At 52.0% G+C, this 13,373-nt stretch overlaps 1 protein-coding gene across 1 annotated transcript in view; it reads right to left on the reverse strand.

Moving 5' to 3' along the window:
- TRIOBP (TRIO and F-actin binding protein) overlaps positions 1 to 11,303 on the reverse strand; it is a 59,428-nt gene extending 48,125 nt beyond the window's left edge. The window contains exons 1-4 of the mRNA XM_063074856.1: positions 11,190 to 11,303; positions 5,557 to 5,696; positions 3,584 to 3,785; positions 1,975 to 2,143 (exon numbers count right to left, since the gene is read on the reverse strand). Of these exons, the coding sequence (XP_062930926.1) occupies positions 1,975 to 2,143; positions 3,584 to 3,785; positions 5,557 to 5,696; positions 11,190 to 11,303 (625 nt within the window). The remainder of the gene's footprint in view (positions 1 to 1,974; positions 2,144 to 3,583; positions 3,786 to 5,556; positions 5,697 to 11,189) is intronic.
- Positions 11,304 to 13,373: the final 2,070 nt, after the last annotated feature.

Consider the following 13,373-nt stretch of genomic DNA (forward strand, 5'->3'; position numbering starts at 1 on the left):
CACCCTTGACCCTTCCATACGCATCTCCTAAGAACAAGGACATTCTCCTTCCTAACCACAATACCATTATCACGCTCAGAAAATGCAACACTGATATAGCATACAGTCCGTATGCAAACTGCCCCAGTTGTCCCAGTAATGCCTTCCATAGCTGTCTTCTTTCCAGGATCCAATCAGGATCACACATGGCATTCTACTTCCCTGACTCTGTAGCCTCTTTTAATCAAGAACAGTTCTCCAGCCTTTTTTTTTTTTTTTTTGTCTTCCATGAAGAGTCTAGGTGGTTATTTGCAGTGTCCCTCCATGTGGGTTTGTCTGATGTTTCATCAGGGCTAGAGGGCTACATGCAGGCAATGCATTTTTAGCAGGAAGGTCTGAGAGGAAAGGGATGCCGTGGCCTGCTCATGCATAGCAGCAGGAGGCGTCTGACACTGGTTTGCCCCACACTAGAGATGCTGAGTGAACACTGGTTAAGGTAGTGTCTGCCAGATCTCCCCATCCTGAGGGTGCCTTTTCCCCCTGTAATGAATGCGTAATCTGAGGGGTGATACTTTGAGACCATGAATATCCTGTCCCCCAACAACCTTTCACCTGGGGATTTAGCATCAGCAGGTGTTTCTTGCCTGAACTAGTTATCACTACGGTGGCTGCGATGGTCTCTTACCTGATTTTGTGTCCTTTGGCCTCACCTTGCTCCAATTCACCCTTTGCAACTCTGTCCTAATGATCTTTCTAAGGCACAGGTGCAGGTGCATCACTCCCTCCTCTAAACCTTCTGTGGCTCCCTACTACTTAGAGAATAAAGTCCAGATTCGTTGGCTAGGCTCTTGAGGCCCAGCATGTTCTGGCTGAACTATGCACACCCCTCTATGCTCAAGCTGTACGTGCCAGGATACTCCCTACTCACACCTCTGAGCCTTTGTCCAGGCTGTTCCCTCAGCTAACATGCCATTCCCTGTCTCCCTGAGTCTTTCTCCTCTGCCCAGCCCTTCACTCATTTCTTTGCTCACATCTGTTTCTGCTCTTCCTCTGTCCTGGGCTACTGTTCGCCAGCTCCTACCTGTCTGCTTTACTAGACTAAGAGCTTTCTGGAGCAGGGACCATGTCTAACACCTCCTGAATGCCCCAGATGTCCAGCACCAGGCTTTACACACAGCCAGTGCTGGTGTGTTTGATGACTGAGTGCTATGGGAGCTACGGTTTGGGAGCATCCCCAAATCCTGTTGATGCTGAAGACAGAGACCAGGAGGCAACACAGTGCAGTAGTAATTGAGGGCCCAAGCCTTGGCATCCAGCCTGCTGGACTTGCAGAACAGCGAGATGCTGCCCACTGTCACCCACTTCTATGGGCTTGGCCTCACCAGCAGCCTCCCCCTTTCATCTGGCAACATCATCCTGATTTCCTGTGAGGAATCTCCTATCCCGCTGGCTCTGATCACCAGGTTGGGCACATGACCCACACTGGGTTTCAGTGAGAACCCTTCCTGGGACTTTAACTACATCGATTGGGAAGACTGTGCCCTCTTTCTGTGGAATCTGACAAGCAGGTGAGATACAGCCTGGCACTGCAGGTAGTCATCATGCCACTATCAGGGGAGGGTCTTGCTCAGAATGAAGCCACCATAGAAGAAAGCAGAGACCAGATTTCGAATGCTGTTTGAACACCTGGATCCAGCCATGCCTGAAGTTACATCACCCACACTTTTTACTTGTGTGAGTCATTCTATTTATTTTCAGCCAGTTTCTGTCCCTTGCAACTCGAAGATCCTAACTCACGAGTTGTGAGATGATGTATTAAAGCAGTTAGCACAGCACATCGTGGCTATTCCATCATTCTGTGGGAACTGTTTATTAAGATGAAGGCCACGATAAGCCATGCCCAAGGTCCCAGATGGCCAGAGAGATGGCTATCTGGGGACCCCAGGCCATCACCACATGCATGGTCACAGGGACCAACCTGGTAGAAGGACTCACCCTCCTTTCTCTGGCCTGCAGTGTCTCCTCCTGCAGGGGACCTGGTGAGGAGAGACGGAGATCTCTGGGCACTGTCAGCTCTTGGTTCCTCCTGGGGCCTCCGCGGGATCATCATGGTAAGCTTGTCCTGGCTGGGGGCCTCCACCCACCTCTCGACAGTGTCCCAGTCCTGCAAAGGAAAGGGAAGAAAAAGCATGTTTGGGGAGGGAGAAGAAGGGCCCTAGGGCCTGCCTGCATGCCCAGCATGAGAGGAGTAGAAGGAGGGGAAAGGGCTGATACTTACTTACTTATTTATTTTTGGCAGCTGGCCAGTAGGGGAATCCAAACCCTTAGGCCTTGGTGTTCTAACACCCTGCTCTAACCACCTGAGCTAACCAGCCAGCCCTGGAGCTGATATTTAAAGAGCACTTGCTGGGCCGGCCCGTGGCTCACTCGGGAGAGTGCGGTGCTGATAACACCAAGGCCCCGGGTTCGGATCCCATATACGGATGGCCGGTTCGCTCACTGGCTGAGCGTGGTGCTGACAACACCAAGTCAAGGGTTAAGATCCCCTTACCGGTCATCTTAAAAAAATAAATAAATAAATAAAAATAAATAAATAAAGAGCACTTGCTAGGGCCGGCCCGTGGCTCACTTGGGAGAGTGTGGTGCTGACAACACCAAGTCAAGGGTTAAGATCCCCTTACAGGTCATCTTAAAAATAAATAAATAAATAAATAAAGAGCACTTGCTGTATGCCCAGCACTGTGCTGGGCTCTTGGCAGGTGTTAACTCAGCTGGGAGGTAGGCATGTCCATTGAAGCTAAAAACTTTGCCATAGTCACACAGCTGGAGCTGTGTGAGACACTCCCCAGGGTCCAGAGAGAAGTGGATTCAAATCCCAGATGTGTGGCCTCAAATTGCCTCCCTCTCTGAGCCTCAGCCCCAAATGGGGCCGTTAAGAACCACAAGCGCAGAGGGTGCGAGTGAGCCTTGCACAAGCCCGCGCCCGCCGAGCCCTCAGCACAGTGCTGGCCACCAGGCATGCACAGGGTAGGCCGTTTCATTCTGAGTCCCATCAGTTCCTGTCACCTTCCTTTGTTGGGGGACCAAAGGACAGGCCTGCCTCTTCTGCCCCACAGCAGTCCTTCCAAGTTCGAATGCTAGAGGAGTCTCCTGGGTGTTCTCTTCTCGCCAGGCCTCCCCCTGCCTGCTCCCTTTCCTCTGTCCCTTGGGAATCTATGCCACAGCTGATCATGAGGCTCAGCAGTGTGTGACCAGAGCAGGGCCCACGCGCCAGTCCCATTGCTGTGGATACCATGTCCAACACCCAGCCCTCTGCGACCTCAGAGTTTTTGGCACCCTGGGCCCGGTGCCAATTCACCTGGAGCTCCCTGTCACTGAAGCTCCTTCCTCCGTCTTCTTTCCACAGCCACACTCCTAGCCCACCTGGGCTGCAGAGACCCCTGCCCCTCCAGGTCGGGGGGCCCATGGCGCCAGCTAACGGTCCAGAGGACCCCAGCCTAATTTCCCAGTGTGAGAGGCCCAGCCCTCGACTGGAGGTGGAACCCAAGGATAGGGACAGAGGACAGATCTGTTCTTGTCCCCCTATCTCCTACCCCCAGCTCACCACAGAGGACGAGTTGCTGGTATCATCAGGGGTGTCACACTCAGGGCTGAAGCTGGTGTCAGAGTCAGGGTCCTCGTTGCAGCTGCCACACAGGGAGGAGGTCAGGCCCTCCAGATAGGGCACCGCCTCGAGCTCCCAGCTCCTGCTCCTGGGGGCAGCTGCTGGGCCCTCTTCAGGGAGCCCTGCTGATGAGGACAGGTCCCTGAGAGAGGAGACAGAGTCATGACTTTTTCCCAAAAAGTAATGAGGAATTAAAGAGTGACACCCCCACCCCATCCAGATATACACACTCACACTGGGGGCCAGGAAGCTACATGTTCATGCAGAAGAGCGGCCAACACTGCAGCCCGTCTCTGTGCTAGGCTCTTTACGTGGCTGCCTGGTTGAGCTACGACAATCACCCTTTAAAGGAAGCATAATGATTCCCATTTTACAGATGAAGAACCTGAGTCTCAGAGAGGTCAAGAGACTGGCCAAGGTCACAGAGCTAGGAAAGGGCAGAGTTGTGTTGTGAACCAGGACTATTGCTCCAGCCCCCTCCCAACCTTCTGTCCCTGGAGCAGGAGTGGGAGCCCCAAGCTCAGTTAGCTAAGAAGACAGACTCTAATGGGGGCATGCGAGAGGCAGCAGGGCTCTGAGGGCAGTGACAGGGCTGAGGAAGGGAGCTGCAGAGAAAGCCCTGCTTTAGAGAAGCCAGTTGGGGTGGCCGCAGGCTCAGGTAGGCTTAGAGCTGGTAGTATCCCCAAAGAGTGACTCACAGATTGGCCCACAAGGTGGTAATAGGTGATGACCCTAAAAAAGAGTCACGTATGTTTGGGACATTCTACAGACTTCCCTACCTCCCCCACCCAAAAGCCACAATGCATGCCTGTAAACTAAAGACTGACAAGTCCTGCAGGAAAGCTATTCAACAGCATTTATCCCAGAACTTCTGAAACATTTCACAGCAGAGCTAGTTTTTATTTTTAAATAATGCCCATCTCTGAGGAGCATGTTCCCAAAGCAATGCTTTTTTTTTTTTTTTTTTTTTTTTAAAGATGACCGGTAAGGGGATCTTAGCTCTCGACTTGGTGTTGTCAGCACCACGCTCAGCCAGTGAGCAAACCGGCCATCCCTATATGGGATCCGAACCCGGGGCCTTGGTGTTATCAGCACCGCACTCTCCCGAGTGAGCCACGGGCCGACCCCAGCAATGCTGATATGATTCAACCTCTCTTTATTTTACAAACAGGGAAATTGAGGCATAGAAAGACAGAGTAACTTGCCCAAGGTCCCACAGCCCATCTGGGACAGATCTGAAGCTGGGACCCAGGTTTCTAGACTCTCAGGCCATGGTCTCCCAAAGTACCATGACCCCAAAGAGGGACTTCAGGTCAACTAGGTAGGTGGGTGATGGCAGGTGCCCTGGATGCAGGGACCGTTTAAAGCTGTGCAAAAGGAACCAAGAAATGTGAGCAGGCTGTGGGCCATGTCCATTGTAGGGTGAGTGCGTAGCTGCCCCACTGCCTGGAGTAAAGCTGAGCTAGGTCTTGGAGAATTATGGGGTAGTCAGAGCCACTGGGGGAGACAGTCAAGGTCAGAAGGATAGGCTCGGGCCGACCCCGTGGCGCACTCAGGAGAGTGCGGCGCTGGGAGCACGGCAGTGCTCCCGCCGCGGGTTCAGATCCTATATAGGGATGGCCGGTTCGCTCGCTGGCTAAGCACGGTGCGGCCGGTCACAAAAAGACAAAAAAAAAAAAAAAAAGGATAGGCTCAAGACCCACGTGCAAATGGGGACAGTCTAATCTAAGTTCTCACAGTGGGCCTGGGGAACATTCCTACTGCCCACCTGTGCCCAGGCTGTATAGACTGACCATGTGACCCATGCCAGCAGCCATCAGAGACAGGCACTGCCATTGGGAAGGGGTGCAAGTGGGGAGAGGAAGGGTATTCTACCTCAGGGAGTCCTTCCCCAGGCCCTGGGCTCTACCCACCTCTTGGGCCCTGACCTGAGGCCCAGGTCCACCACAGACTGGTAGCTGGAGGTTGAGGCGCTGAGTGGATCCTCAGGGGCAGGCGGGTAGCAGGGCAGGTTGCAGTAGGGCACCTCAGCACTTGAAGGGCTCCTGGGCTCCTGGGCCAGAGGTGGAGAGAGGAGGCAGTTCGGCACCCACGTGGGGGCTCCCCTCCCCCTGCACAGCCCCTCCCAGCACTGGGTGGCGTGGGAGAGTCTCCAGGCATCTCCTCCTGGGATCTCACACTCCTTAAGGAGAGCTGCCCATCAGGCTGGAAGTGCCCCTTGGGACCCACCCCAGGTGCTGGCCAGGGTACCTGGTTGTGTGCATGTATGGGCCTGGGTGCAGGTACGTGTGTCCATAAAGGCCTGGGTGTTTGGGCACATGAGTGCATCTGGGTGTTGAGCGCATGTGTATGCAGGTCCAGCAGGTACACCCACATGTATGTTAGCGTAAGCACACACAAGTTCATGTGTGAGTGTGTATATGTCTGCATGCTTGAGGATGTGAAGTGCACAAAAGAACCAAAAGAGTCTTTTGTAGTCAGAAGACACAGGTGAGGAGGATTAAGCTGGCCTGGAGAGTAGGGAAAGGTCTGAGGGAGGAAGAAGTAGCCTGACGGACGAGGAGATGGGAAAACAAGACATTGGAGGAAAGAAGAGATTTGCCCCAGTACAGGAGAGGCAGGGGGCTCCAGGGCTGGAGGGTCAAGGCGGCAGAGGTGGGGGCAGGGGCCTTGAGCCACTGCCCGCTCCTTTCTTCCTCCTGCCCTCAGCAAGGCCACACCTGTGAAGGCTGGTGCTGGGCTCACCTGGGGGGAACGGCTGCTCATCTCCAGGAAGGCCTCCCCATTCCTCCCCACCTTTCAGGAGTGTCAGGGCCCTCCCCTGGTGGTGGGGGACCGCGGCCATGGCACCCTGCGCCCCGCCTCCTCTCAGGTTACCTGGGCAGCCGGCTCCCGCAGTGGCGGCTGGCGGCTGTCAGCACCCTTGTCCTCGGGGGGCTCCGGCTCAGGCCCCCGCGCTGCCGCCCTCCCAGGCTCTGACTCTGGGCCGTGGTGGCAGCAGCGGCGGCAGCGGCCGAGGCAGCGGAAACCTTAGAGGGCCGGCTTCGGGAGCAGGGGCCCCTCATTACTGTTTCATAAGCTGGGGCCCAGCCAAGAACAATGCAGGACACAAAACCGCGGGAACCTGATCCTGGCAGCTCACCTGAGAGCCAGAACGGACGGGAGCCTGGGCACAGGCTCCCTGGGGACCCTGGAGCCCAGAGCCTAGGGCCAGGACCACAGCCTGGTCAGCACTCTGGGGTGGGCACAGGCTCTCCAGGTTCCCAGAAGGCCACCACTGGTGTGGGCCTGGGCAGTGCCAAGGAGGGGGCCGGGTGTCTGCTATGACAGCCAGGCCAAAAGAGGCCCGTCTGGGTTCAGTTTCTCCCCCTGCCCTGCAGCCAGATTCTGATCAGAGCTCAGCAGCAGGAGGTGTCAGATCCACAGCCAGGCCTGGCGCCTTGGCCACCCAGGGGACAGCACAGCATGAATGAGGAAGGAGTGGTTCGCCTGGCATCGCTAAGGGGTCCTGGCCCAGCCAGGCCAGCAGGACCCCCAGCTTGGCATGGTATCTCCTCCCTGCTTTCACCCCCAGCCCCCATCACCCCCACTGCCCACATGAGCAGGCCCAGCAGTTGGTCCCCAGCTCTGATTTCCTGTCTGGTGGGTCAGCACAGGCTCTGGCCTCAGACAGACGTCGGGCCCCATCCTGTCTCCTCCACTTCCCAGCTAGGTGCCCTCAGCCCAGTGGCTTCTCCCCTCTGAGCCTTGCTTTCTCAGAGGTGGAAATGCTACCAAAACCTTGGCCAAGTAACTCATCCTCTCCATGCCTCAGTTATCTCATCACAAACTGGCATGAAAATAGCCCCTCCTAGGGGTGTTAGGTGAATTGAATGAGTTAATATTTGTAAAGAGCTTACAATGATGTCTGGTCTGTACATCTTAAATATAATAAATAATGTAAGAGCACTAAATATATAAGTATTAAATTTGTAGAATAACATTAATTACAATTAAGAATAAATAAATTGAAAAGGAGCTGTGATGCCTGGAACACAGCAGGACCCTCCCACCTGGCCCCTCCCTGGTCATGGAACCTGGCCATGACCTGGTCAAGGCTGTGTGATTTCCAGGGTTGACTCCTCCCCCCATCTCCCAGTAGCTTAGGGAGGCTGGAGCTTCCCAGGGCATTTTGCATGATCAGTTGGTCAAGAGTTGGTCAAGCTTGGGGGGCACCCGGGACCTGGGAACATTTCTGAATATTCTAGGCTAGCTGAAGATGTCAGAACTGGATCCAACCCTGTTTCCTTGATGAGCTCCAGGAGATAGCTTCATCAGGCTCGCGGAGATGGGTCTGTGCTCAGGTGTAATTAAGGATCTACCTGGGAACTGCACAGCTCCAGCAATATTGGGGATGCTTTTTTAACATACACATTTTTTGACTCCATGTGTTTGAAATCTCTTGACCTAAAGCTAGGGCTAATAGGGACAAGGTTCCAGAATCCTTGGAGGAAAAACTGGCTAAACTTGGTTTCTAGAGACCTGTTTCAATAGAGAGATGGGAGAGAGTGGATGACACAGACAGAACTAGCCTGGGGGAGCTGCCACCTGAGCAGCGGCACCCAAGGGCAGGGTGCCCTGATTCCCTGGGGAAGCAGCCCAAGGAATCCACCTATTCTTTCCATACCTAACCCTGGAGCAATATAGAATGGGGTCCAGAGTGGCAGCTGGGGTGGACAGGGAGGCAGACAGAAAAGTTCAGAAGAGGCAATTACCATCATCTGGGGCTCAGTGTCAGTTTTTTACGATCACATTCGAGACACAGGGAATTGTCTCCTGCCCAGGGTCAGGTCCTGGGGCCTGACTCAAGGACTCAACAGTCACCCCTCAAGCATTTGCAGAACTGAGGGGATTTGCATAACCTACAGTCATGATCAGAGTAACTGGAAGCACAAGAAAGTGAAGGATTTGACATGAGTGACCCACTCTGAGCTTGAAACCATCTCTTGCCTGGGCCTCCGGGGGAGGATGGGGACACTGGTGTTTGCCTCTGACCCTCTGGCTACTCCATCACCATCTTCTTGGCTATCTCTACCTCCTGTTATCTTCATTTAAACACTGATTTCCTGGCCTCCACCCCAGGCCTCTCCTCTTCTCACTCCACACTCTCCGGAGACTATGGCCTCATCCATGAGCAAGACTTTCGTCAGTGCTGGATCCTGATGACTCTATCTCCTATGGTCTGGCCCCTGAACTCCTACCTCCTGGATTCAGTAACCTCCCCTTCATCTCCGCTGTGTCCTGAGGGCACCTCACACTCACCAGGCCCCAACAACTCCCATCCCAAGTACCTACCTGGAGAAATAATTTAGGAGTCTGTCAAGAGGCTCTCCTCCCACCCCCCTCACCCCACCCCCCGCTCAAATCCTGTAGATTCTCCTATCCAGTTAGTTCTGAAGTGTGCCATTTGCCCTCATCTCAAAGTCCCTGTCCTCTCTGGCACAAATGAGTATTTGAACCTTTTCCTCACTGGTCACTCCGATTCACTCTCATCTCCCTGCACTCCATTCTCTGCCCAGCCATCAGAGTGACTTTGAAAAATGCAGATAGGATCACATCACTCCATTGTTTAAAATCTTCAGGGGCTCCCCATGATTCTCAGGATAAAATCCAAAGTCCTCAGCATGTCCACAAAGCAACCCAAGGCCCGGTGAGACCTAGGCCCACCTATTCTCTGTCCTTGTCCTGTAGCTCCTCTGCCCCTCCCTCTCGCTGACCTCTCCCCAGTCCTCCAATGTGCCCCTTCCTTCTGCCTCAGGGCCTTTGCACATGCTATTCCCTTTCTCTCCTCTACCTCCAACTTCACTGGCCAATACCCACACAGCCTCTACCATTTCATTTCTTGGGAGAAATTTCCCCAATGCCCTATCATTTACCTTCATACCACTTGCTATTACTCTAGGACACTGATCACAGACATGATTAATCAATCGTTTGCACAATTACTTTCTTACTCTCCATTTGCCTTGCTAGACTACAAGCCCTGTGAAGCTAGGGATGTGCTGTCTTATTTATCACTATTTCCCCAATATCTAGCTTAATGCCTGGCACATTGTAAGCACCTTTTCAATATGTATGAATATGCAAGCTGACCCCAGGTCTCAGCTGGGAAATGGTAAGACTGAGACTAGAACTCAGACCTGTCTGAATCCAGCATTCTCCTATTCTATGCTTGCTGTCTCCCCACCCAGTGGGTGGATCATTTGCATGGGAGATGGAATCACAGAACTTATGGGCATCTGTCCCTTGAACTTGGGGGTGAGGGCAGGGGAGCTGTTATTGGAGCTATCAAGACAGGTAGAAAGGAATCTCCAAGGTTTACTTTTCTGGCCAGAAAAGGGAAAAAGAGGAAATTAATATGTACTGAATTAGCTACATGTGTCTTGGGCTAAGCAGTACCAGATTCCCTGAGTGAGAAGTCTGTTGCCCCCGCTTTACCCAGGAGGTGAGTGAAGCCAGAGAACTTAAATGACCCAAGGTCACACTGCAGGCAAATGGCAAACCTAGGACTGGAACTCTGGTCTGCCTTGCTCCAAAGCTGACCGGCAACCCCCTTACAATGGCAGCTTCTTGGAGCCTAACCCCCTCCATGAAGTGGGTTGTCAGGTTCAAGAGGAGCCTCAGACTCCACTGAGAATGATGGAGCCATAGGGATCAAGGCTGGAAGGGCTCCTGGAGATTCACAGGTTCCATGCTTCTCAGTGTGTGTACCAGGTGCTCTGGGTTTACGTATACAGGGGGTTGGCATCAGACCACAATGATCACAAAGTGAAAAAATGACTCCTCTTTCACTCCTTTAATAACTTCAAGAAGAAAGTCTTAGGGCCGGCCTGTGGCTCACTTGGGAGAGTGTGGTGCTGATAACTCCAAGGCCACGGGTTCGGATCCTATACAGGGGTGGCCGGTTTGTTCACTGGGTGAGCGTGGTGCTGACAACACCAAGTCAAAGGTTAAGATCCCCTTACCGATCATCTTTAAAAAAAAAAAAAAGAAGAAAGTCTTCAGGGGGTGCTGGTCTGTCTTCAACACCTTTCTAACACCTGCTAATCTCTCTTTTTGACAAAGAGACAGCAGGACTTGGGGTAGAGCAGACAACAGTCTTGAGTTAGAATTTAATGACATTTCTGTTTTTTTCTTCTTCTGTCTCTTTCTTTTTCTTTTTTTAAACCTTCTATATATAGAATATAATCTTAGTTTTCTATTTGTGGTAGTGATGTAAAGTTATGTTTCAGTATAAGTGAAAAAAGGTGTTGAGTTAAAGAACAATAAAGTAATAGATTAGATGAGGCAATGGTAAAAAAATCATAATAGCAGGAGAAAAGTGACTGAAGATTGGGAAACATTCACATGGTCCAACCATCTCATTGTACAGATGGGAAAACTGAGCCTCTGGACAGAGGAACACCAGCATCTGGATTCAACTACAAGTTAGTGGTCCAGCCAGACCCAGCCCATCACCCACTCCCCCATCCCAAACCACCCCAACCACTCAGGAAAGCCAGCCCACCTGGTGCCTTGCCCCGTGGGCCTCTTCAGTGTGGAAGCAGTTTTGACAGCGGCTCTGGGTAAGCACATTGGCCTCAAAGCATTCACATGGGGCATTCCCAGCCACCTCCTCCATATCAGGTGAGTCAGGCTAGAGCAGCTCCTGCGATCTGATGGCTGACTCTCTAGACAGGGCCTGGGGAAAAGCGGGGTGGGGGTGGGGGGAAGCCAGGGCCAGATGACTGGCTGGCCACCCACCTGGACCTCAGCCCCCGTTTCCCTAGGGCAGATGTAGTGGATTGAGTTATGTCCCCCAAAACTCACTGAGGCTTGAATTGTGTCCCCCAAGTTTTATGTATTAGAGACTTAGTGCCCACTGTGACTGTTAAGAGAGTGGGAAATCCTATTATGGTAATTGAAAGGTGGAGCCTTGAAGAGGTGATTGGGTTGTAGGACCCTTCTAGTGAATGGATTAAAAATGGTGATCAGAGGTGTGGTTCTGAGGGCTTTAAAAGAAGAGAGAGGAGACTCTGTCTCTCTTTCTCTGCTCTCTCTGCTTCCACCGTCTTGCAATGTGAGACCCCTGAGTCACTGTTGTCACCACCAGACGGACTTTGGACTTCCCAGCCTCAGAAACTGTAAGCAATAAATTTCATTTTCTTATCTATCACCCAGTTCCAGGTATTTTGTTATAAGCAACAGAAATGGACTAATACAGAAAACTGGTACCAGAGAAGTGGGGTGTTGCTTATAACAAATACTTGAAAATGTGGAAGTGGCCTTGGAACTGGGTGCTGAGGAAAGGCTGGAAGAATTTGAAGGAGTGGGCTAGAAAAAGCCTAGATGCTGGTGAAAGTTTAGAAGACAAGAAAACCAAAGCAAGTTTGGAATATTTTAGAGACTGGTTAAATGGTGGTGAGCAGAATGCTGATAGATATACAGACTGTAAAGGCCATTCTGAGAAGGTCTCAGATAGAAATGAGAAAAGACTTATTGGAAACTGGGGCAAAGATCACCCTTGCTATGAACTGGCCAGGAACTTGGCTGCATTCTGTCCATGCCCTAGGACTTTGTGGATGTTGGAAATTAACAGTTGTGAACCAGAGTATTTGGTGGAAGAAATTTCTAAGCAGCAAAGCATTCAGAAAGCTGCATGCCTACTTGCAACAGCCTATGCTGAGTTGTGTCAGAAAAGGCACGACATAAAGCTAGAATATATAATTAAAAGAGAAGCAGAGGGCAAAAAATCGGAAAACATTCAGCCTGGCCGCAAAAGCAAGGGTGTAGCTCAGGAAGATTAGTACAAAAGAAAGGGGTTATCAAGAGAAGGGGGGAAGGGCCCTGGAAGCATTGCAGAAGCCTCTGGGGCCAACCCTTCTATTTTAGGCTCAAAGGCCTATGGAGACAAAATGGTCTTGGGGAACAGGCCAGACTAAATGCCAGGCAAGGAACAAAGATATAAGTTTATCCATCCATTCATCTATCATTTATTCACTCAACAAATACTCACTAAGCACCTACTAAGCACCCAGGCAGAGCACTTGATGTGTGATTTCTAGTCCTTACTGCAGTGTTGCTCAGAGTGCTCCAAGGACCCTGCATGACACACTTCTGGGCTGCTCATAAAAATGCAGATTCCCAGGTCCCTCTCCCGATCCACCCAGGCAGAATCTTCAGGGGCGAGGCCTGGGGGTGTGCATTTTAAACAAGTCCCCTATGTGATTCCAGTGCCCCTCCAAAGTTTGAATGCCCTTGCCTGCATTGTAGATCAAATTAATGCCAATTTCAGATCAGGCAAGAGAGATTCCCTAACTCACTCAGGTCACAGTGGCCGAGCTGGATTCAGATCGAGGTCTGTGTGCCTCCCCACCATCTCAGAGGTGGAAGCGAGGCGTGAGTACTGGATCGCACTGCCAACTCTCACAGGTTCCTTGGGAAACACAGGGAGTGAGGCAAAGGGCTAACCAAGTATTTTCAGAGTTGACAACAAAGTCTTAGGCAAAAATGAACAGCCTAAGGTCACACAGAAAATTTGTGGCAGAGCTTAGCCAAAAAGAAACCATGTTGTCTTGACTTGAGCCCAAGGCTCTCCCTGCTAGGTGTCCCTGGGGATGCCCTCCCGACTCATACAAAGCCCCAAGAGAAGGGCAGGGGTTGGGAGGAATCTATCACCCAAAACACACACACGCACACCTTGTGGTGCCCC

Source organism: Cynocephalus volans, chromosome 12, assembly GCF_027409185.1.
Source record: "Cynocephalus volans isolate mCynVol1 chromosome 12, mCynVol1.pri, whole genome shotgun sequence".
NCBI classification, from domain to species: Eukaryota; Metazoa; Chordata; class Mammalia; order Dermoptera; family Cynocephalidae; genus Cynocephalus; species Cynocephalus volans.